The sequence below is a fragment of the Clarias gariepinus genome, chromosome 8 (assembly GCF_024256425.1).
Source record: "Clarias gariepinus isolate MV-2021 ecotype Netherlands chromosome 8, CGAR_prim_01v2, whole genome shotgun sequence".
Taxonomy (NCBI): Eukaryota; Metazoa; Chordata; class Actinopteri; order Siluriformes; family Clariidae; genus Clarias; species Clarias gariepinus.
Genome location: NC_071107.1, coordinates 27,823,618 through 27,849,642, shown reverse-complemented (window position 1 = coordinate 27,849,642; position 26,025 = coordinate 27,823,618). Strand labels below are relative to the sequence as shown.

Sequence of the window (26,025 nt, the reverse complement as noted above, 5' to 3'; positions counted from 1 at the left end):
TTGAGATTGACTTAATTTATCCAGTACACATGCTCATCGAATTGTGGAATAGACACATGAGCTGTTTTAACAAAATATTGCAACATATAAAATATTGAAAGACATAAATGTAAAAGTCACATTACTTAATTCATTTTATCACTAATCAAAACTGAAGAAACAATAAAAACCCTATTGTGAAGTTGCTGTCCAAATATACTTGGTGCACACTAACAGTACAAGGGTGGGCCAAGGGAGAAGAGTACAAAAATATACAGTCTCAAAAGCTAGCACAAGACATGCACATAGGACTTATAAAGAAGCAAGCAGACCATATATTAAAGGTCCGTGATTCTGTAGAAATTCTACATTAAGCTGTCTGTGTGTCAAGATTTTCCATTATGTTGTCTGTGTGAATGCTTGACATGCAATTGTTTTCATCCCCGGTCTTTTCAAAATCACCCTCCTCAGGTCTTGGATGGTCTCCAGGTGTGCATTCCTCCTCTGCATCACTTTCTTGTTCCTCTAAACCACTGCAACTAAAGCAAGAGCCCTCATTGTCCGAGGCACTGGACGTTTCATCCTCTGAGCAGGAGTACACTTCAGCTCCATTAAAAATGTAACGATTTGGAACCTGAAACAAGTATTGGGAAGCTAAAAAATTGAGAAAAATAGATTAAATCAATTCTTAAGCAACAATGAGCCTACAATAAAGGTGATGATCTGAATAAAAGTTGTTCATGCAACCACCTGCTCAGTACTGTAGCTTAACACCTTTTTCAACATGACATTAAACTAAGCTGAAGTGCATCATACTCTCAAAATATATTATCAAATGCAATAAGCATGTCAACTGTATTATGTAACAATAAAAGAGAATCTTACTTCCAAGGCGATTACTGATTGGACTTGGACAGCTGCGTTTCAAACAGCAATTTCTTTGCTTTGTGTGCTTTTCGACAGTTGGCATATTCAGCATCTCCATTCCTTTAATTTCCTGATGTGTATTTGGACTGTGTCCAACAGCCTCGAATGGTGCACTCTGATGGCAGTCTACACTCTCTCGGCAAGGGCACGCATCACCGTCTTGTGTTAAAAGATTTGGTGAGCTTGATCGGTTTTCTAGCTCTGAAAAGGGCTTTGCTTCCTTGGCTGTACAAGGTGTGTTCAAACCCGCATCACTGGTGAAATGTGCATTTGGGCCACAGTCTGTTACTTTTTCTGTTGTTTCTGCAACTATTTCTTCTTTTTTTGTGAAACAGTTTTGAGACACCAACTCTGCATTTTGAATTTCAGACGACATTTGGACTTTAGCACATTCCTGTTCAGATAGAATATTTGGCAGTGGAGGAGGTATGTCTGTGATCTCACTTAGGCAAGAAGAGTTGTAGCAAAGCTGCTCAAAGTCACCACCCAGTCTATGACATAATTCGTTGACGATGACATCACAGTCTCCTAGTAATTCTACATCAAAGTTCAAGTGTAGCAGGGGTTCACGATTGATCAAAACTTGAGGCACTTCATGGGGAACAGAGCCTTAAAACAAAAATAATAAACCATAGTTTACTAATTTAAAAATATATATTACTGTAATTACTGAATAATAGAAACAGCCTACCGACCATGCAAAACATTGAATAAACACAGAACAAATGCCAAAAAGATGCCCATCTTATAGATACACTTACATACGCGTTCGTTTATACTTGTACTTACTCTGCAATATATTAAGAACACCTGTACAATCATGCAGCTATCCAAGCATGAATAATCAAGCAAAGAATAAGGCCTCGTTCACATGGGCGTTAAATTAGACATTAATCTTCTCGAATATTAGACATTAATCTTCTTGTTTTAAAAATTCTCGTAATACGGTGATGTAGGGAGAGAAAAAATTGCCGCAGCTACTGGGTTCACCCTCTGACTGCACAACGTCGGATTAAAGGAAGTTTTTTTGTCGTTTATGAAGAAATGCAAACATTTCCGCACAAGTTTTTCAATTACTGTCGGATGTCAGTTTCCACTTTTGATTGTTTGCTGCACCTGGTTACTTTATTATTATTGTCACTTTATTTTGCTTTTTCCTCATTTTCCTATGTAGGATCATGGGATATATCCGGTCCTCCGAACCGTAAAATGAACACGAAGAAAATGCACTAGAAGCGTTTTCCTTGCGTTCGTTGGGATTTGAACTCCAGGAAAAAGCTGCATGCAACATTTTTTTGATGCCGTATAAATGCGCAGCCGGACAAACGCATGTCATCAAAGCCCGTGTAAAAACTCTCATTGACTCCTTTGTGTAGAAAACCCTTGGTGCTTGATCCGCGCTAACCGGACGCTACGAACACCAGAAAAACTTTCGATTTTACCACCCATGTAAACAAGAAAAAAAAAAAAACTATTTGTCATGTTAAATCATTTGTCAAAATGAGGAACGAGTGTCTGATCACGGTCTTTCACCAGAGAAAGTTTTTTGGTGCTAATTAATTGCCTTGTGTATTTCTGAAACTGCTGCCCTGGGAATTGAACACATAATATTCCCTAAAGATGCTTTTTATTTGTTTTGCCCTTTGGTACTCCCAGCATACCCAGGTTTTTCCCCTGACTACTTAGATAAAAAATTCTTATGGACCCAATAAAATCAATTATTATTGATTATTATTGTTTACTCTGATCTCTTAACAAGGTGTTTGTTACTTCCTGTCAGTATATTGTTACTTAAACAATTTTGAAAAACTCTAAAAACTCTCATTGTGTGTGAAACTAACGTTCAATCAGCAAATAATAAAACTGATGCCAGCCATTCTGGTACCAGCAACCATGGCATAATTAAACACTTAGACAATTGCATGAATGTACATGTATTCTTAATTAAAAAAACAATAAGTGTATTCACTACTTATTTACCAAAAATGGGTTAACACATACTTGGGATAAGAGCCACTGGTCGGACTTTCAAAGAGGATCCAATAACAATGAGGAGATCCACATCATCCTTGTCCTGTTTCATAGCCCTATGAAAAGCTTCTGGAAGGTTCTCGCCAAAGAAGACGATGTCCGGTTTCATAATAGCGAAAGGATTATTAGAGCACCTTGGACAATGGGGAACAACCTGTGAAAAGATTGTTTTTGATTGTTGATTTTAATTGTTGATGTATAAAAAGGCTAAAACACTACCAGTAGCCTTTTATTTTACTTTCACAGAATATGCCATGAAAACATACAAATTGATTGTCTTGTCATTTTCATAGCTCAAATACAAAACGGACTCATGACATTAATATAACTTGTTGAATTTGTGGTACTGACAAAAACCTAATAAAAGAAAGTGTCATTTTTTTCTTTTAATTACAATTTTAACAATTAACTTTTTTATTTACACAAAATAAACTTGTGATTTTAATGCAATTAAATTAAATAATACGCATTTCTGACCGAACGCTTGCCCTGCTCTCTAGGCGCACTTGCGGAATCATGTTCCTGCAAAAGTTTCAGTGATAAAACTCAGACACTTTTGAATACTGACTCAGTATATTAATCCAAATACAGTACGGATGATCTATTTATTATTCAGTAACTAAATACTTTTTAGAGTAAATTTGCACCTGATATTTACAGTGGTTACTCAAGGGGAATGTCTATTACTGCCGCGCACTTTGCCGTGGACAAATGGCAACAGCCAAAATAAATGGCTCGTAATTCAAAGTAATTTGTGAAATGACCACCAGGTGGCGCAAAGTGACATTTTGCAAAACGGCTGCAATTAATTTTGTTTAGACAAACTCTGTTTCTATCTGTCTATTGTTATTATTAAAGAAAACAGCACAAACAACAGCTCAAATTTTTTTTATTTTTAACGGTAAAAATATCAATTTTGGAATCCACAGAAGCTCAATGGTCTGAGCACACCGTAATAATCATTGTATGATAAAATGACTCGTGGCATGAATCTACAATAAAAATAAAATAAATAAACCAAATAAAATTATTCTATTTGTATTTTCCCTTTGTAAAATAGCATTTTAAAAAAATTAAGGGTTTTGTATCGAGCATTAAAAACAATACAAGGCGTGTTATGATAAGGAAACTTTCTATCTCTTCCATTCCAGTAATTAAAAAGCGGTAAAAATGTCAATTTTGAAATCCGCAGAAGCTCAGTAGTCCGAGCACAATGTAATAGCAAAATGATAGAAGAATATTATGACTGAAACAAAGCTGCTCGTGTCGGCTTATATCGGGAGCATTTTGATCAAAGAGGAGATGAAAAGTGAAAAATGAAAGTGTGTACCAACAACATAGCACAATGCACGTGTGTGAATGGCTGAAATGTAGTTGTGAATAAGCCTTTAAGTCAGGGGTGTCAAACATACGGCCCACTAAGGCGTCCAGTACGGCCCGCGGGATGATTTGAACAATAATATTAAATATCAAATCTTTTTTATTATCATTATTATTATTAGAAGTAGTATTTAATAAAGTATATGTCCGGGTATTCGCTGCAATATTGTGTTTGGTTTTATTCATTTTTTTATTTTATCATTGATCATTTAACTGCTCTTCTATTGCGCTTCTGCCGAGACCTCTAACACGCATGCGCGTTCTAAATTGGTGCCTAAATCAAATTTCTTCGGCTATTAGAAGATGTGTGGCAAGCACTTGCAATTAAAAAAAATGTCCAAAAAAAAAGAATTTATCTGGGCGGATGTTTCAGAAGAAATGGAAAGAGAAGTATTTCGTCTGTGAGGTCAACGGCAAGCCGGTATGTTTAATCTGCTCACAAGCCATGGCTGTACAAAAAGAATACAACATTAAACGGCATTTAACTGAGTTAAAAGCATTATGCGAACGTGTGTATGCTTGCGTATGTCAAGTTTGTAAATTATATTGTAGCCTATATATTTATATTTAATGTAACTGTCTGTACACAGAGTCTGCAGCATTTTTTATTTCTTATTTTATCATTACTAAAAAGTATCTGACAAGTAATATTCAAAGGAAAGGATTTTGCTTGCCATTACTTGGCATTGTTTTTGCCCCAAAAAGGAATAAGAGTGTTAATGAACAGTTTCTGAGGACTTGTTAAATGCAGTTTTACAGAATATAGTGTATTTGTTGTAATTTGATGCACTATGATTAAAAAAACAAATTCGGCCTGCACATGGTCACATTTCTTCTCATCCGGCCCTCACCCTAAAATGAGTTTGACACCCCTGCTTTAAGTGAATGTAAAATGTTCGCGTGAACCCGCAGTGCGCGTGTGCTCTTTCACTTTGCCGAGTTTTGATTGAGAGATTTAGAAGGGATTTCTATTTCCCAGAAATACACCAAACATTAATTTATACGTGTTAAATAAGCGCTGTCTTTGTGGCACTGTGCGAAACGCAGATGTGAATCGTTTTATTTCAGTCATAATACACTAACTTTAGATAGTAGCACGCACACACAAACACAAAATAAAAGATGTCGCAAACTGGGTTACTCACAATCCGAGGTTCCACTGTATTATGGCTAATAAAACATAAAGTAAACTCTTGTACCATTTATTGATGATTACCTGGATCAGGTGCGTCAAGTCAGTTTGAACCTGGAAGACACCTTGGTACCCCACTTTACTCAAATCCAAGTTATGATCTTCCAATTTCCCACTGACTACAAATTCCACGACTCAGATAATGAGCAGTCAGTAGTGCAGGGATAATTGGAACACATACATGCGCTTGAGGACCAGGGATGGTCATACCTGTTCTACACAATTTTTCACTGGTTTAAATTTTTTTTCAAAAACAAACATATAAATAATAATTAATTACGTAAAAAAAAAGTTTTGCTGTCTCTTTTTTTTTTCTTAGTTAACATTTACTTGCACCACAACTATATTCTCTTTACAGGTGAAAAAGCTATCAGCACAGGAATATTCAGATATTTTAAACCAATGTTGTGACTTTTTTAAATCGTGATATACCTTGACAACAGCCCATGCCTACTGGTGACTCAATTCAACCAAATGTAGGCCTCACAATGGAAATGGTTTTATTTTATTACAATGTTGAGAGCAAAGAAACAGTCTAACAGGAACATTTTTTATTTTGTCTCCTGTAGTAACTGCTTTATTGTTAGAATACAGTGGAACCTCGGAGTGCGAGTAACGCGGTTTGCAAGTGTTCCGCAAGACGAGCAAGGATTTTTTTTAACCAAGCCAATGTTTTTTCTCTCTTTTGCGCTGCAAAATTGTGGGCAGTCGTCTTCCCTGCTCGGTCTTACTGCCAATCTCTCACTGGTATAATCAACATCCGTGCTGTAACAGACCGTTGCTCGTTACTAAACAACAAACTAGCCATTAACAGATACAGGGTAGGATAAGGACCACCAGAGGACAATATTTTCATAAACAAAATGTAAATACATTTATTTACTTGGTGCACACCATTCACTCCTTGCACTTCCCACTACATGCACAAACACACAGAGTCCGCTTTAACAACTGACCAGAGTCCTTGAGCTCTTTCATACAAAGTCCAGACAAAAAGAGATACTGTCCCAGGACGCGCTTTGCTTCATTATCGCTGTCCTCCAGACGCACGGCCCCTTTAATAGCGACGCTGCAGACGCCGAAGATCCCCTCCTTACAAACACCGCCCAAACACCGCATGCGATGCGTTGTCATGCTGGGGAGCAGAAGTCGCAGGACAAAAGACACACAAACCCAAGGAGAAAGGGAAAAAAAATGCATGTGCCCTTTTCTTTTCGGAGCTAATTTGCCAATGTGCGAGTCCTCCACCCGAGACTGAGGAAAAGCGCGGACCCATACGTGTTCGCCTTGATTAAACTTCGTCTGTCTAAAGTTATAATACCGCCCCTGCCACTCCTGGGCTACGTTGCTCCAGACGACCTGGAACAGTGCGTCCTGACCCTCCACACTGTGGCATAGGCAGGATGGTCAGGGTAGAATGCAGTGATCATGAATTTTAACATCTGATTGGTTCCTTCTGTGATTTTTGTTTGGGGATGGTAGGCTGTGGTGAGCTTTTGGGTCACACCTCACTGCCGGCAGATGGTGTTAAGTAGCTGGGACGTGAACTGCGGACCCCTGTCAGAAACCAGGTCAGCTGGCGTGCCCCACCGTGTAAAAATCTTCCTGGTTAAAATGTTGGCTGTGTTGTGGGCTTTGGCTGTTCTTAAGGGGAACATCTCGACCCATTTGCTGCAGTAATCGACGACCATCAGCAGATATTCGTTGAGCCGGGATGATCAGGGAAATGGCCTCATAAGATCTACTCCCAACATGAAACAAGGTTCTACCACAGGTGTGCTTTGCAGTAAGCCTGCCAGTTTTTTTTATTTATTTATTTTTAGATTTTTTCCCGATTTTCTCCCTAATTTAGCCCCGTCACTAGAGGGCTCCCACATTAAAGCTACTTCTACCACTCAATCGGGAGGGCCGAAGACTATAATGAGTTTTCTCCGAACCACGTGACGTCAGCCGACCGCATCTTTTCGAACTCACAGATACCCCCTGATTGGCTGTAGAGCCGTGATTAATGTGGGAGCACGAAGTACCTCTCAACCCTCCTTTCCGAGAGAGCTCGGCCAATTAGCTCTCTCTAGACCTCTGGCTGCGAGAGGTTACAGCATCACCTAGGAACCGAACCAGCGATCTCCAGGTAATAGGACAAGCACTTTACCACTGCGCCACTCGGATGCCCAGCCTGCCAGTTTACTAATACGGGGTTTGTACTTCTGACATGTAACACAGTTTCTGCAATATTCCCATACATTATGGCTTATTTCCGGCCAGTAGGCCACCTCCAGTAGCCTCCTTAGGGTCTTCATCCGGCCCAGATGACCACAGAGGGTTGTCGTGAGTGTACTGCAGGTACTGAGGCCGCAGAGACGTTGGGTTGACCAGCTGAATGAGACTACGCCCATCCTGCTTGGTGATCCGGCGGTGAAGGAACTGGTTAACCACACAGTAGTGTATTTTATTTACGTCAGGATCTAACCTTGCCTCATCCCACGGAGCACTTCATCCGCTTTTTGGGCCTTCTCCAACTCTTCCCAGTCACACGGCAGACCCCACTGCAGATCAGTTCCTTGGTGCACTGCCAGATGGGCATTCGTAGTCTCTCCCTCCCAGTGCAGTGACAGCGAATCAGGAACAGTGTTGCACTGCCCCTTACGGTACTTGACTACAAATTCGAAAGCCTGTAGCGTGAAGAGGGGTTTGGCTGATTGAAAACCCAGGTTAGAGCAGCATGATCAGTGATGATAGTGAATGCTTTACCCTCTAGGTACTGACACCACCTCTCCACTGCCCACACCACAGCTAGACACTCTTTCTCTGATGCCAAGTATTTACTTTCAGCTCCATGCAACAACCGGGAGACATAGACGATCACATGTTCCCCATCCTTGTGATCTAGGGTGAGCACTGCACCTAGGCCGATGTTGCTGGCATCCATCTGCACCTTTGAAGTCTGGGGAAGATAACACTGGCGTGCCCTGAAGAGCTGTTCTCAGATCCTCAAAGGCTGACTGGCATTCAGAGGTCCATACCCACTTGGCTCCTTTCTTCTTTAGAGCATGTAAAGGAGCAGCGCACTCTAAGAAGTGGAAGATGAACTGATGGTACCAACCAACCAGACCTAGGAAGCACTGTAGCTCCTTCAGGTTGCTGGGAACGGGGTAAGTTTGTATGGCTGCCGCCTTAGCTTCTTCGGTTTTTATGCCTTCAGCAGAAACGATATGTCCCAGAAAGGAGAGGGAAGTTTGACAGAGGTTGCATTTTTTCAGGTTGAGTGTGAGGCCGGCAGCTTCGAGAAGTGCAAATATTTGTTGGAGATGATTGAGGTGAGAAGTGGTATCCTTTGAATAAACAACAATGTCTTTAATGAAAACAAAACAGTATTTCCCGATGGCTGCCAGAACGCAAGTTATAAGCCTCTGAAACGTTGCCCCAGCATTTTTCAGACCAAAGGGAAGACGGAGAAACTCGTATTGATTGTTTTTAGTGACTCAATGCTGTTTTTGGGATGCTGTCTGGATGCATTGCCACCTGCCAATATCCACTATGCAGATCTAATGAGCTGAACACAGCAGCCCCGTAGAGCGCCTCCAAGATCTCGTGGACCTGGGGCAAAGGGAAGCCATCTAGCAGAATTTTGCTATTAAGGGCCCTTAAGTCCCCACAAAAACAGGTCCCACTGTCCTTTTTACGACCGGGGCGGCCCACGGCGAGGTGGACGGTCTAATAATACCTGCTTCCAGCATCTTCCGACCTCTTTCCCCCAATTTGCTGTTTGTAAACAGGAACAGGGTATGCTTTCTTCCTAACAGGTCTCTCATCAGTGGTGTAAATGTGTTGAGTTATTGCCTTGGTATGGCCAATTCGGTCAGTGCATACTGTTGGCCACTCTAACAACAGCTCCTGCAACTGATATTTTAGTTCTCCTGAAAGGAAGGCGTTGCTTAACAGGCTGGAGATGGCTGTGTTGGTGACATCAGACACTTGGGGCAACGGATTTGCCACATAAACTTGACCGTGAGCGTAGGTACAGATCGGGAAATATTCACCTTATCTACCCAGGATAGTGTAGGAGGACTGGCTAAAATTAATTTGTAAGCCAGCCTCTGTTAAAAAATCTAGCCCTAACACACAGGATAAGGTAAGATCGCGATCTTTCCTGTTAAAAAGACAGACCTCAGACTCCACTCCTTGCAAGGAGCATCGGGCATGCAGTTTGCCTATTGCAGCCTGTACCAAGCCATTGGCTAATGAGAATGACTGTCCTTTTGCAGGGTTCCACTTTTCGGTTGGTTTTATTATCCTTTTCCACAGTGTCTCAGTGACGAGGGAGAAGGTGCTGCCTGTGTCGATGACGGCTGTACAGGACACATGTTTTAAGGTAAGCTGTACCATCAACAGAGAAGAGCTGGCCTGGGCTATATTGAAGTTGGTGGGTCTTTTGCTCTCCTTTATCTGTTTGGGTGTTGGAATGGGGTTTTGCCTTTGCCTTAAAGCTTTGGCAGCGTTAAAATCTCTCTCCATTAGTGTTCCAATCCGCACCAGCTTACTTGTGGTGGTGACTGTGCTCTGCAACAAACTGGCAATGCAAGAATTACAGTACCTCAGCGTCGCTTGTACTCTCTCTCACCCACAATGACACCCAGCTCCTGACACAGTGTTTTTCTGCTGTCCACCAATCTTTTGCAGTGTGGGAGTACAGAGGAGAGTGTAGCTAGTATTTCCCTGTCAGAGAGTGAATGTAAGGCTAAGTATTCCTCGCACCTTTCTACAAAACTGATGGGGTCTTCTCCTTCAGTACTGCCAAACCTGGGGAAATCCTGCTTTACAGGGGCCTTGAAGGTAGTACCCTGTGAGCAGCTACTGGGAAAGGAAGAATGAGATTCGGAAGGATGAGAAATGGAGGTAGCAACCGGTTGCGCACCCATGATGGCTTTTAATTGCGAGTCCCGCATTTTTATACGTTCCACCATGGAATGGCCAATGTCGTTCAATTGATCTTCACATTGCTTTTTTTTTTACTGTCTGGCACAGCTGCATCTCTGCTTGGACACTCTCCAGCTTTTGCTGGTTCACTAAAATGTCCGTGTTGCAATTGCGTTGCAGCTCCCCCACCTAATCAGACAGCTCATCCATTCACTGGGTCAGTCTGTTTTCCAGTATCTGCCGAGCCATTTACAGCTGGCCAAGTCAGGTTGCCAACACCACGGAAATGAGACTTTGGTCGTCTTCAGCGTCAACGGGCGAAGGAGGAGGCAGCTGTTCATCTGGGAGTGGTTGCTCTACCCTATCGTCATCATGTGGGCCCTGGTCGTCCACCCTAGAACCTTCCTTATCATCAGTGTCCAGAAAAATGCGGCTAAGGGTGTTAATGAGCTCCTGAATGGGGTACACACACCAACCCTTCCTCAGCCTGTGCATTAGACTCTGCCATTATTTGCCCCAATTTACTTTTAATAAACTGTGTGATTGATCAAACCCTTGAGTGAGTGTATTTTGGCGTGTAGGATGGTTCGAGAGATGACTAGGTAGCTAATAGCTAACAACCAGACATCAATGTATAATACACACAATGTATGATAACAATAATGAAACTCTGATGTCCCCACGTTGGGCCCCACTGTATCAGACCGTTTCTCATTACTAAACAATGAACTAGCCATTAACAGATTCAGGGATAAGGACCACCAGAGGACAATATTTCCATAAACAAAAGTGGATATACATTTATTTACTTGGTGCACACCATTTACTCCTTGCACCTCCCACTACACATGCACACACAGAGTCCGCTTTAAGAACTGACCAGAGTCCTTGAGTTCTTTCATACAAAGTCCAGACAAAAAGCAATACCATCCCAGGATGCACTTTGTTTCAGTATCTCCGTCCTCTGGACGAACCTCCCCTTTAATGGCTCTGCGGTGGACGCCGAAGAACCTTTCCTTATGAATGCCGCTCAAATACATGATGCGTTGACACGCCGGGGAGCAGAAGTCGCAGAACAAAAGACACACAGACCATAGGAAAAAGGGAGGAAAAAAAAACCCTCCTGTGCAACCACAGCAGGAGGAATACATGTAAATAAAAAGTGGCAATCTGTAAAAAGTAAATACCACGATGGGCCTTGCACACACAAACATTTACTTAACCCACATACTCACATGCCCTTTAAGACAAGATATATTCCGCATACAGGTTTATGATACGCTGTAAGCATTTGCCGCAAGCATTCACTGTAAGCATTAGTCGTAGGTTGCTGCTATCAGCATAGCCTAGCCTTTCCTTCTTTTATTCATTTACTGGAGAGGCTTCCCACAGCGCCTCTGGTGGCCGGGAGTGCGTAACCAGGCAACTGCCTGTTACACCGCACACGTGTAAAGCTGTGACTGTGTGTGCGTGTAAAACATTTTATTTTGTTTGTGTATGCGTGTATGTACAGGGCGCATGTACTGCTTATTATAACACGTGTGCACACGTGAAAAAGCAAAAGCAAGTCTCATTAGAGAGGTTTAAGATCCATTTTCTCTTTCCCTCTCTGTATCAGCCACCCACACACAGAGCTTGTGCCCATAAAAGAAAACACTTAGCTGTCCCGATTTATTATTATTATTTTTTAAGAAGGTAAAGTGCGGGTTATTTTGTTTTATTTTACTTTTTATTTTGTATTAATTATTTTTATGTATTTATTTTTTGGGCTGTGAAACAAATAATTCTAGTTTCCATTATTTCCTATATCTTTTGTTTTTTTTTTATGAAGCGGTCCAGGGTTGAGGATTTAAATGCAGCCTTTGGGTCTGCATGTATGGAGTTTGCATGTTCCCCCCTAAGTTGGTGGATTTCCTCTAGGTACTCAAGTTTCCTCTTAGTCCAAAGACATGCAGATGAGGCTAATTGCCATTTCCAAATTGTCCATAGTGTTTGAGTGAGAGTGTGTGCGCGCTTGTGCCCTGTGATGGACTGGCACGCCATCCAGTGTACAAAGTGTGTGTGCGTACCCCAAGGTGTACCTATGCATAGTGCCCAGAGCCCACTGGAATAGACTCCAGGCCTCCGGCAAGCCTGTACAAGATAAACGGTATGAAGAAAGTGTCAAGTGTTTTTATGAATTACAGGGATGTGAATGAGCTGGTCTGTCATCCAATTTACAAAAAAAAAAAAAAAAAAAGAGTTTAGTAGTGGTGCTTTGCTCCATATTGAGTTTTTGCAGGTACATGACTACCATGACAGTAGTCACAACAGTGGACAACGGAAGAACCATTAAGTGACAATAGAATACGTTTTTTTTTTTTTTTTTGATAAATATGGTCAAGGAATATTTCAGAGCTAAAAGAAATAAAAACCTGATGATAACTCTTAAATATAAAATAAAGATAAGAAAGACATATATAATAAAGACAATAAAGAAAACTAAAAGAAAAATTGCATAAAATGGAAAGCTTGTGCACTATAGATGGGGTACAATCAGTTGTTTCACACACAAAGTACCGCCCTTGTCTAGCGGTTAGAGAGAGATATGGGAATTAGCCTTGTGTTAGAAGCCAATCATCTTTGATGCGCATGTTAGCGTGAAACAATACTGACAGTTCAGAGGCAATTTTTAACGACAAATTAGAATGACAAATGTGTTTTATTCCTAAAAGTGCCCTGACTGGTTTTATTGGTGGGTTTTAAAAATGGCATCCAGTAAGTAATGTCCTTTTTGCTGTACAGAAGTGCGGGGACAATCATTGATAGACAGTGTGACATCAGACGCAAAAGGTCAACATCTGGCTAAGCCAAGTACCATTTTACCCAACACCAAGAAAGATGTCACCTCTAATGAATTGATTGACATTTATTTATAAATTTAGATTTTTATATTTATGATAAAAAATTTTTATACCTGTCTGAATATATCTTCCCTTATGGAATCACAATCAACTTTGTGTTTACACACAAGGCAGGATGCAGTTGCAAAGGAACCTGGGAAAAAAAAAATCATACATTTGTAAAAGCAGCAATAAAATGAGCAAATAATTAATATGATAAATGGTAGCATTTTTTTATAAGGTCAAAGTAATTCCTTAGTAGAAAGAGTTAGCTGTGCATCTCTTTAAAACAGATTTTATAACAGTGGTAGTGCTGAAATGTAATTTATTACAATAATAGAAAAACATGAAACAAGCTAAAAGTTAAAATCAGCCTCTCCATAAAGCTGGTCAGCAGAGAAAAGCATGAAGTGCTCTAAAACCTTCTGGTAGATAGCTGTGCTGACCTGATAAAACACAGTAGACCAACAGCAGCAGATGACATAGCTCCCTAAACCACCACTTACTTTTTAATAATAACCTCATTGCAGTTTTTCACTAACATCACAATGGCCTGAACTATATGTTGAAAATTAATTCCAATATTTGTGTCAAAAAAAATATTTTTGAACATATGTATTATGTTTAGGGATTTGCTAAATCATGAACTTTGTAGCTGAAATGTGGTCAGAAAATTTCATGAATAAAGATCACAAATTTGCAAATAAATAAAATATATATATTTTTAAAAATCAACAGTAAAACCATAACTAATGTCTAAAAGTGAAAATAAGAGCATTTTTATGCACACAATGTGATGAGAAATTACAGAATTTGGACTAAACAGCTGTGTGTGACCGTAAGAAATTTTTAGTTGAATTGTTAGCTAAATTGTTAGGGAAGCTATTTAGAAGAAATTGGCTTTAATTTGCTACGGAGCATGAAGATTGGACTTTGTAGCAATGAGAAAAAGGTCATGTGGTCTGATGAGTCAACATTTACCCTAAACTAACAAGAAACAATGCACAAATCATGCATAGTCCTTAATGTACAAGGCATTATAAGCGAGGGTTGCTTCAGTTGGTCAGGTTTTGGTTCAGCAATGTTATGTGGCAAAAGAAGTCACCAGACGACCTGAATGACCAGGGCATCACCAATGGACTTTTTAATTCACTAATGACACAGGGATATGGAAGCATGAGGAATTATTTTTACACATTAATTTTTTATTACATTGCGTGCTTAAGGTGATGGAATGAAATCTTAGCGTACAAGACCTTTTTTCGCGCCCAAGAAGTCTATAAACATCTACTAAAATGCTTTGCAAATGTCTGGCAAATTACTTTTAATTAGCTGTGTTCCTACAAAAAAAATGGTCTATACAACCATGTGTTTTCCTTTTTAAAAAAAAAAGTTCTATACAACCTTTCTAAAAATATATTTTTTTGAAAGTAATACAATTATGCAAGTTATGTAAGTATTCTAAAAAAATTGTTTAGATTAGAATAAAAGTTTTTACTTCTATTGTCTGTTTAATAAAAAAAAAAAGTGTGGTGTGCAGGTGCCAAGTCAATTGAAGAAATGCCAAGAACGTTAAAATCAGCCTCTCCATAAAGCTGGTCAGCAGAGAAAAGCATAAAGTGCTCTAAAACGTTCTGGTAGATAGCTCTGCTGACCTGATAAAACACAGTAGACCAACAGCAGCAGATGACATAGCTCCCTAAACCACCACTGACTGAACTACACTAAAGCAACTACTGTAGACTTGGATTCTGTGCCTCATCTCTCTCACTCCAGCCTCTGGGACCTTGATTTTCAAATGAAATACAAAAATTTACCACTGAGCAACAGACCAGTCCCTTTTGTCCTTAGCCCAGGACCTGATGTTGCCTCAGGTTCAAAAGTTGCTTGACACAAGGAATGCAACAGTTGTAGCCCTAAATACATCTTTGAATGGTGGCTGTTAAAACACTGACTTCAGCTGCAGCTGAATCTCCCCCGAACTCTAAGCTGCAGTAATTCTTGTTGATTATGCACCTTTTTCCTAACATTTTTTTCTTCCATTCATGTGCTTGGAGACAGCATTCTACACAGCCAGCCTACTGGGCCAGACATAGACCATTTAAATGTAATTAAATCTAATCTAATTGAACCTGACACAGTGATACGATTCTAGCTGTTACGCAGAGACTCTAAGAACAAACAAACAAAAAAAAGAGAATTATACTAGTATATAGATCAGGCCCGTAGCCAGGGGGGGTTCGGGTGGTTCGAACGACCCACCCCCCACTGCCAAAGGTCCAGAATTTTTTGTTATTATTATTATTATTTCAAATTTTTTTTTGAGACAAATTAAAATTGTTGGGCATTATTTAAAATAACACTTTATTACAAAACAATTTACAAAAAACGCGACGTGACAAACCTGCGCAGCAACTGACGTTTTTTAAATGTGTGCGGCGGCATCTAGCGGTGTATAATATGGGTCGAAAAGAGCAGGAGAGACGGAAGAGAAAGCAGGCAGCAGCGTCAATATCGCAGAATATTGAACATATGTTCAAAAAGACTGCCAAACAGAGTAAGTCTGTTAATACCTCAAGATCAAATTGCTAACGCTAGTTAAGTGGTAGCTAATCGTCAACCCCACATCACACACAGAATAGTTCTCTTGTGCCTTTTCTTGAGCAGTCTAAATGGCTATGACAAGTCTGTAACATCTTAAATAAACATTAACAGACAGTAGCCTATCTGATGGATCTGTGAATTTATTATGTTAAAAATGTTAATCCATCAAAAAAAAAGAAAAGAAAAGAAAGAACGATGAGTTCAATGCGTAAACAAACCTGCTTGACCATGCATAATATTAGGATTTATGAAAATTTTATTTTTAATTAATAAATTATTCTATTAAATTAGTAAATTTATTAAATTATTCTATTAACCATAGGCGATGCTGTCTGGTGTCTATACGCGGTGTAGACAGCATTCGAATGAAGTTTATCATTAATGATAGCCTACTGTAAATGCTTGACATGACAATAAAGATTGAATTATTCTATATGACTGGGATTTTAAAGGTTGAATTTAACATATTTTATTATATTTCGCCTAATTAATAGACTATATAAATAACAATTCGTTGAATATTAAATATATTTTATATAAGTTCAATAAAGTGAAGAGGCAAAGACAAAGAAATGAGAGAGCATGTTGATGAGAGAAGTTGAATTTGTAGTTTAATAATATTCCAGTAAAAATTCCTTAAATGTATTCTGTTGTTAGTGTGGTTTTTAAACTTTTGAACTGTGTGTGTGTGTTTTTTGAAGTGAAAAAAGTCGCACGTGATCTTGATAAGCAATTTGACAACATTGTAGTAAATATTTTTGGTGCATCAAAAGCATGCACATTATGATACCAGCAGAAAAGCTAATCCAGCACATGACACTAAAATGTAGTATTTAATCCTGAGTAAATACTCAAATACACACAAATACTGAGAAAAAAGGTCCACTTTTAAAAAAAAAAGAACCCCCCTTGCACTAGGCTGGCTACGGGCCTGTAGATGTATGTTAAGATCGAGAAGTAAAACATTTGATAAACTCTATAAACTGCATACTCTATGCCACACCGCATCGCTGCATGGTTCGGAAGCCCGGACCATGTAAGTGCTATACATGTTCATACTTTTCAGTAGTCCCACATTTCTGTGTTAACACATTATTATTATTGGTCTTAAGTCATATTATAATTTTACTAAGATACTGAATTTTGGGTTTTCATTGTGTAAGCTATAAAAATCTAAATAAATGTGTCTATGTGTCTATCAGTCTATGTGTAATCAGTCTATATACAACCTGAATTCCGGATAGCTGGGACTATTTTTTAAAATTATTATTATTATTTAAAGAAATTGAAACTGAAAGACACAACAGAACACAGATAAATGTTTAAAAAAAATTTTTTTTATACTTTTATCCACCAAATGAACTCATTTCAAATTTAATGCCTGCTACAGGTCTCAAAAGTTGACACAGGGGCAACAACGACTGAAAAAGCTAAAAATTTTGAATAGATTAAACAAAGTTAAGTTACAACAGGGTACACTATATCCAGAATCACTTGTAGGAATGGCACTCAAAAGTTCATTTAGGACTGAAAATATTCCTACCTTGGAGTAGGACATAAATGTTATTTAGAAAGCTTCCTGTTCTTACTTTAGGCGGGGAGTAGGACTGCGTCAAAAAAAGCCTGTGACGTCACTTTTTATAACGCAGAGCTGCAAAGTAAAAAGGCTTCACGTTATAGTGGCCGTTGTAGTTTTAACGGTGGAAAAGCAAAATGGTGGAATCAGCGGCAGTTGTGTGAAAGCTTCATGCACATAGACAAATCCTATAGATGTGTGACTCGGCTGATGACTTAGTTTGTGCACTGGTGCGCAGTCCTGTTGAAAACGGTGTGGGGTTCTTAAGTCATTGTGCTTTTCCCCTCAATCAACAATTAATGCTTCAGCATACAAAGACACTCCTTACTTTGTGGCAACAGTTTGGAGATGGTCCCTTTCAACATGACTGCGTCTGTTCGATTTTTTAACTTAAAGCTTCATTAAGAACTGGAAAAAAAAACGATTTGTAGCAACATTGCGACTAATTATCTGCATTCTCTTTAGTTGTGAATGCTTTCCCACATCTTGCATCCTTCACAAAGTGGCTATGCCTCCACCAGCACAATCTTTTCTTCTGAATCTAGTAGCTGTTTTGCTCGAATTTAAGAGTAAATTGTTCCTTTACTTAGGAGACTTTTGCTCGTGAAGCTGTTTGCCATGGCGCTATTGTTTACCTAACTCCAGTAAGCATAACATCCGGAATCAGGCGGGATAAAGTCCCGAACCAATCGACAATGACTAAATCATTCACTAATCTCTAGCCTAATTGATGAATTAAGTGTTCCGATTTAAACTGTGAGTGTGACAAGCTGTCAAGTGAAAGACAAAGAAAAAGAAATGAGTTCACAAGTACGTATGAACAGAGATTCTTGATCTTTGATTAATCGTGCAGCCTTAGGTCCCTTTAAACTAATGCAGTGACTTTTTGAATATTAAGCCCATTGTTTTTAAGGATGCATTGATTTACTGGCTGTACATCAATAATCGGCCAATATTCGTACGGCCATCGGCCTAAAAGAGGTCCAATTATGCCATTTTAAGGTTGCTAATATTGCTTAATGAGTCTCTTAAAAGAGGGTTACATGTATGCAAGGTCAAAAAACACTTTAGTTTTCTTTAAAAATAGATTTAATTTTACCCCATTTCTAAATTATTCATAAACGACTAGTGTGAAGCAGTTCGAAGATTCAGTCTGTCTAAACCCCTTCTTTCCGTGAGCCCTCACTGCTGTGATTGGTCAGATGGCGCGGTGATTTATGACTGGTCAACCGCTACAGCGTGTGTCGGAAAACGAACACCCATGACCAAAACTGAACGACCGCTCTGGAGACCCGTCAATACATAGAAAAGATGGCGTCGGTTTTACTGTGTAACAACCAGCTAATTTTATATTAACTGTGGCTACAAAAATCGCGAGGTCTTTTATCTTTGTGTCGGTGTTGTGTTAAAAGGCCGGTGAGCAAAAAGGAAAAACACAAACAAGTAGATAAAGCAAACGTGTATCATACAAAACTAAATAAAGTAAATGAAAAAGGTGCACAACAACCAAACAAAGATATAAACAATATTTACAAAAGACATATAATAAATGATATGTGTATGTGAACGCAAGTGAGTGGAAAATGTCCGAAGTCCGTGTTTATGGTACGTGCGTACATACCAAAAAAAAAAGCAAAAAGGACAAACACAAACAAGTAGATAAAGCAAACGTGTACACAACCAAACAAAAATATAAACAATGTTTACAAACTATACATAATAAAGTTTGTGTTTATTGTATGCATGTTATCCGAGTATGGTTCGGTCTCACTGGGTTAATGAAGTCCGAGAGGCCGATGACGGAGAGTGAGAAATCCATAGAATATGTATTATTCTTGTATATCCAGTCAAAGATAATCCGGTTAAAAAAATCTTCGAAAGAAGGCTGTTCCTTTAAAGGCAGGTCAGGGAAAGGGCACTTAAAACTCTCGAAGTGGCACAGCGCATGTGCACTTCGCGTCTCTATGGCAAACCCCGATGGAAAAAATGCTTCCGCACACGCGAAGTGCGCATGCGCCTTGCCACTTCGCGAGTTTTAAGTTCAGTTTTGGTGCATGGTGGAGAATAAACAGTTAAAAAGGATTTCGTTTGCTCACGTTTTTATTGTTTTTATATATTACAAAGTGTTTAAACGAACCTGGCATGTATGCTCGGTCACATTAACAAGAGTGTGGTAACGTTAATTCTAAGATGGCGGGCCAATTGTTCGTGACGTAGAATGTGGGCAGGCATGTTGTTCGCGACGTAGAACGTGGGCAGACATTATGCAAATATGTTACAGAGTGACGTGGATCCGTAACAGTGTAAAAATGGATTTGATAATGACTCGTTTAGGCGAATGTGAGCCGATTCTTTTTTTTAATAGACAAAAACTCCATTTATCGTGCACTGTCAGTGTCACAGATAGTGCAGATAGTTTATGTTCACATACAGCTACATGACACACTGCATGAAAAGACATCTGATAACATTGTCATCATAAACAACTTTTTGTCTCCTTAGTAATTACTTGTTTTTTTTGCCTCTAGAACGTAGGTTGTATTTCAAGTTACAACACTAACTAGCTTCTCCCGAATTTCCCTGATGAAGGCGTGTTTAACAAAGTATTCATACACTATGTAGCACACAGGCTTTTTATTTTAATCTATATGGGATTCAACCCCAGAATAGTTATATATTATTTGGAAAGCTTAAAATGTTAGTTAACGCTAATAAAACTATACGGTTACTAAACATAAAGCACAGCATATTCAATAGCATCATCTCACTTGCAACAGAAACCATGCATGAACTAATGCTAGCAAATGCCATCAAACCCAGGAGGAATCACATAGTTGTACACCTTTTGAGGTAACAATTAAATATGTCATTACAAATCAAACTTGTCAACTAATATCCTTATTATCTTGTACCTAGAATAAGCTACAAAGCCTACGAAAACATACCATATGACAGCATTTATGTCTGTCCTTGACTCAGTAGGAGTAAATCAGTGTGTAGTAGGACCCACTCATAAAGCAGATCACACTTTAGATTTAATAATATTCTTTGAATTAAGTATAAGAAATTTATTCACAATTCCACTGTTAAGAATTCTCAGATCACTATCTTGTCTCAGTTAAAGTGTCATTGTAATAATGTATGCACAGCGCCACGCTACCGTATTAAACATACATTCACATCAACTACCACACAGAGCTTTACCAGTAATCTCCCAGAGACAAACTTTGATTGGATCACCATCTGACTCCACAGAACTCGATCAGGGACTGAATATTTAGAGTCGACGTTCCGTTATACCTTAGATAATGTAGCTTTGATAATGATAATCGCTCCGTGGTATAACGACCACACACGCACTTTAAAACAGACCGCTCAGAAATTAGAACGTAAATGGCGTCAAACTAAACTGTTAGTATTTCAAATAGCATGGAAGGAGAGCATTCTAAACTATAAAAAGCTCTTAGTGTAGCTAGATTAACGCATCTCTCCACTCTTATAGAAAATAAAAATAATCCTAGATTTTTATTCAATACTGTAGCGAAATTAACAAGAAATAAGACCACTGCATAAATCTCCACAACATCGTGCAATAGTGAGGAACTTTTTTAATAATAAAATTGTAAATATCAGGCATAAAATTAAGACTTTGAAACCAGACAATGTAATTGATGCAGATGGTAAACTAACCATGTTAGATCGGAACCTAAAATACTTTACTCTTCTTGAAGAGAATTAACTAATTTCACTCATCTCTTCTGCAAATTGATCAACCTCTATTTTAGATCCTATACCGACACATTTTCTTAAACAGTTTGTACCAGCAATAACAGAACCCCATTATTCATAACATAACAATTATGTTGAGAATAATTAATTTCTCACTCAGCATTGGGTATGTTCCAAAATCTTTTAAATTAGCAGTTATTCAACCGATAATTAAGAAACCTGACCTCGACCACTGTCAGCTGTCCAATTACAGGCCAATATTAAACCTCCCCTTCATCTCCAAGATTCTCGAAAAGATAGTAGCAGAGCAGCTATGCTCATATCTACATAGAAATAGCATACATGAACTGTATCAGTCAGGATTTAGGGCTCATCACAGCAGAGAAACAGCACTTGTTAAAGTAGTAAACCTCCTATTGACCTCTGATCAGGGTTGTGTAACTATGCCTGTATTACTTGACCTCAGTGCAGCTTTTGACAACATTGATCACAGTATTACTCTTCACAGATTAAAGAATGTAGGAATTGAGGTTACAGCCCTCTCCTGGCTTAGATCCTATTTGACCGATTGTTATCAGTATGTAGACTTAAATGGTGATTATTCTGCATGTTCTCTAGTGGAGTTTGGTATTCTACGGGGTACAGTTTGAGGCCCACTGCTTTTTTCCCTTAACATGCTTCCTCTGGGCAACATAATCCGTAAGCATGGTATTAGTTTTCATTGTTATGCTGACGACACACAGTTATATGTGTCAGCAAAACCAGATGAGAAAAACCAGCTTGCTAAAGTTGAGCAATGTGTACATAAGAGATTGAACATAAAAGATTGGATGCTAATTAACTTCCTTCTGCTTAATCCTGATAAGACAGAAGTTATAGTCATAGGACCGCATACAGCAAGGTTATGTTTTAGATCACACTGTAACTTTAGATGGCCTTTCTGTTTTATCGAGTGCAACAGTAAAAGACCTCGGTGTGTTTATAGATTCCAGCCTTTTGTTTGAAGATCATGTAGATAATATTACCAGGATAGCATTCTTTCACATCAGAAATATTGCCAAGATAAAAAATATATTATAATATATTAATATATTGAAAAAATAGTTCATGCTTTTATCACCTCTAGGTTGGATTATTGTAATGCCCTACTGTCTGGTTGTTCAACTGAACAAGCTTGGTGCATGAACAAGCTTCAGCTAGTCCAGAAAGCAGCAGCGAGAGTCCTTACTAGAGCCAGAAGATAAAAGCACATCACACCTATCCTATCTTAACTTCATTGGCTCAGTGTGAAATTTTGCATCGATTTTAAAATACTACTCTTGTCATATAAAGCATTAAATGGTCTCGCGCCGCAGTAATTAAGTGAACTGCTAGTGTCTTACGATCTGCCACGCCTACTTCGATCAAAGGATGCAGGCTACGGGCCGCGTATTATGAAAACTACAGCTGGGGGCAGAGCTTTTTCTTACAAAGCCCCAAAGTTATGGAATAGTCTTCCAATTAGTGTTCGGGACTCAGACACAGTCTCAGTGTTTAAGTTCAGGCTAAAAACCTATTTAATTAATCAAGCATTTTTATAAATAGATTTGCCTCAGGTAAAGGAGCAGATCTGGGGGACTCATGGACGCATAGTATTAGGTGTATTAGTATCAGTTGCTTGATAGTTCAGGACTGGAATTTACATGTCTACCTGAGTCTCCAATAACTACCTGGACTCCATATTAACATTAATTAACATCAACTGTTATAGCTGAACTGGCTGCCACCCAACACGCAGTATAAATGCAGATGCTTTCTGTTTCACCCAAATGAGGATGGGTTCCCTGTTAAGTCTGGTTCCTATCAAGGGAGTATTTCCTTGCCACTGTTGCCCTCGCCTTGCTCACCAGGGACTATCTGACAATTTTGATTCATACACATTCACATTACATACAAACTTAAATAATTCTTTTGATTGTGTAAAGCTGCTTTGCGACAATGACAATTGTTAAAAGCGCTATACAAATAAAATTTTATTGAAAATGAAAATCTGCAGAACAAATCACTACTCTCACCTGTGTGACAAAGCATTGGGTAATCCAGTAGGTACTCAAGTAATATTTTTTTCAAATGTAATTAGCAAATATGTAATACACTGTTCCATATGGAGGAAAAAGCCCAGTGAGAAGGTTAATTAGAGCAGCACTGTAGCGCACATCCTCTGTACACAAGTGTAAGTTTAGGGGTGCCACCTTGTGGCATTTTATGGCATTGATGTATAGTCACATTATTAAAAAAAACAAAAACACAGCTGGATAACATGCCATTAATTTTGCGACTGAACTCACTTAACATCCAAAAAATGCTGACTGCTGGGCTAAATGTGCTTGCTCTATTTCTTTATATATGGTGGCATCTTGACCAGCTCAAAACCCATGAAGAGTTTATAAAATGGACATTGTACATTCAAAACAACACAAGCTGTGCTCATCCAGATGGCAAATAAAACTGGTGGCCAATGTGCTTGATGTTTTTATTTTGTGACAAGCTGTGACCAAGTGACCACCCGATCCCCCTAAACAAAAAGAATAAAAGAGAAAAAAATAAGTAAAATGCTGGTAGTGATGCTTAATCCTTTGATAGACCCCACCTCTCCTGTGTCTGCCTGCCTGGTCCAAGAATACAGAAGCACATTGATCTTGTGTTCAATACCTGCTGAACTCAAAAGCATATGACATTTCTATAAACCGTTCAATTATAATGCATTCATGAACATTTGCAATTGCTCATTAATGAATGCCATCCTGCTGTCCAACCAAAAGTGAGTTTGCAAGAAGCAAAAATTGAAGCTGTGCAGACGGACAAGCAGTTTATTACTTTATTAATCCCAAAGGGAAATGGTATCGCTACAGCAGCCAGTTTACATATAAAACAAGTAAGCAGCAAACAAAAATTGCAATGAGGGAGGAGGTGAAAAAAAGTTTTAAAATTAAAGTGTAAACCTTAATGAGGTAAAAATGTTCAAAATTTAACGTGCCTTAAAGAGGTAGAAAATGGCACAAATAAGAATATGAAAATACTGCTTTTATGTACACATGCTAATGATTGTATTTAGAGGTGGGACCGAAACTGTACATAAAAGGTGCAACAGCAAGTAATAATGGAGAGAATTAACTAGCAAGTATATAACCAGCAAATACAAATAAAAAAGGAGATGCAATGAATGAGGGATGTTATAAAAAATAAAAAAAAACTGACAAGTGAACAATGTTGTACTAAGGCTGCAAAGAAGGACTCTTGTTTTTTTTTTTAAATTGAGTAATGTTTTAGATTTTTTATTCCAATTATTCTAAATATTATTTTAACAGAACATAAAGCTGTGAAGAAGCATTCTTATCTTATTTTTTTAATATAATAATTCTTTCATTATTTATTCCAATTATTCTAACTATTATTTTTCTCAATTAATTTATTCATTATTTTTTTTATGTTTGGTTGATTATTCATTTTGATTGCCCTGACAATAAATAATAACCGGACTTTGACCAATAATCATTTAACATTCAAGAATGTACCTGTAAAAATAAAAACAAAATGAAAGATGATTTTTGGTAAATTGCTCAAACTTTCCCCAATTAAAAATATTTATCAGAGTACACTGCAGTCTTATCTGGCATGCATATAGTGACAGAATTAAAATTTTTGTTTAAAATAAATTTTTTTTCTTTTTTTTATAAACATATTTAGGGCCCATGCACTATAGGGTGCACAAGACCCTCTTGTTTTCCTAAGGATCATAATTTTATTTTGTTCCACCCTTTTGGGCTTTTTGGGAGTCTTAATATGCTCAAAATCTCATGAAAATAAGCAGACAGGTTGGAATCTGCTGCCATTAGGATGCCTGGGAGTCGTGTGGCCGAGATTTTGCTGCATAGCTCATAACCACTTGCACGTACGCACACGAAACTCGGTACACATTTAGAGCTCATTGAGCCAAACAAATTTCGTACAACATGTCCTGGGCACAACTTAGCAGGAGGCCGGTTATTTTGGGTCGTTTGCCAAAATGCACCCAATGGATTTTGATATACTCCTCCTAGGGAATTTATACGATCGCCACCTAACCGGGCCGATGTGATCTAAAGACATTGCAACATTTTTAGAGGGATTTTTCATTGAGGGATCTCAAATGGGTCAGCCATGAAAATGCCTTGTGCTCAAAAGTGGTCAAAAACTTTGTGTTGCATTATATTAAGTGACATTATATTGAGTGACACTTTTTCCAGCATCTGCAGCCTATTCTACACACGTACACATCACTACACATTTTAACACTCACTCACACGCTCATACATCACACACATTACGAATGTTAACACTCTCATCTCTCTCACCCACCACACACAAACGCGCACAAACGCATTCACTCGTCACACATGCAGGCACGCAAATCTCACACATGCAACATGCACACACATCACAAATGTTAACAGACACACAAACGCGCACAAACACATTCACTAGTCACACAGGCGCACATCTCACACACGCTCATAGATCACACACATTACAAATGTTAACACAGACTCACACACCACACACAAACACATTCACTCGTCTCACACACGCAAGTTGTGGGATGTACCCGGGGTAGCGATGGCGCAGAGTGCTTGGGCCTGTTGCTTGCAACTACAGTGGGTCAAAAAAGTATTTAGTCAGCCACTAATTGTACAAGTTTTTCCACTTAAAAAGATGAGAGGTGCCTGTAATTTTCATCATAGGTATACCTCAACTATGAGAGGCAAAATAAACAAAATCCAGAAATCACA

The 26,025-nt window shown here is 38.7% G+C and overlaps 1 protein-coding gene across 2 annotated transcripts in view; it reads right to left on the bottom strand.

The window, feature by feature from the left end:
- sirt1 (sirtuin 1) overlaps positions 1-26,025 on the bottom strand; it is a 45,082-nt gene continuing 19,057 nt past the window's right edge. For both annotated transcript variants that reach the window (XM_053502739.1, XM_053502738.1), the window contains exons 6-9: positions 13,383-13,462; positions 2,908-3,091; positions 865-1,515; positions 1-633 (exon numbers count right to left, since the gene is read on the bottom strand). In XM_053502739.1, coding sequence (XP_053358714.1) covers positions 350-633; positions 865-1,515; positions 2,908-3,091; positions 13,383-13,462 — 1,199 coding nt within the window. In that variant the 3' untranslated portion in view covers positions 1-349. The remainder of the gene's footprint in view (positions 634-864; positions 1,516-2,907; positions 3,092-13,382; positions 13,463-26,025) is intronic.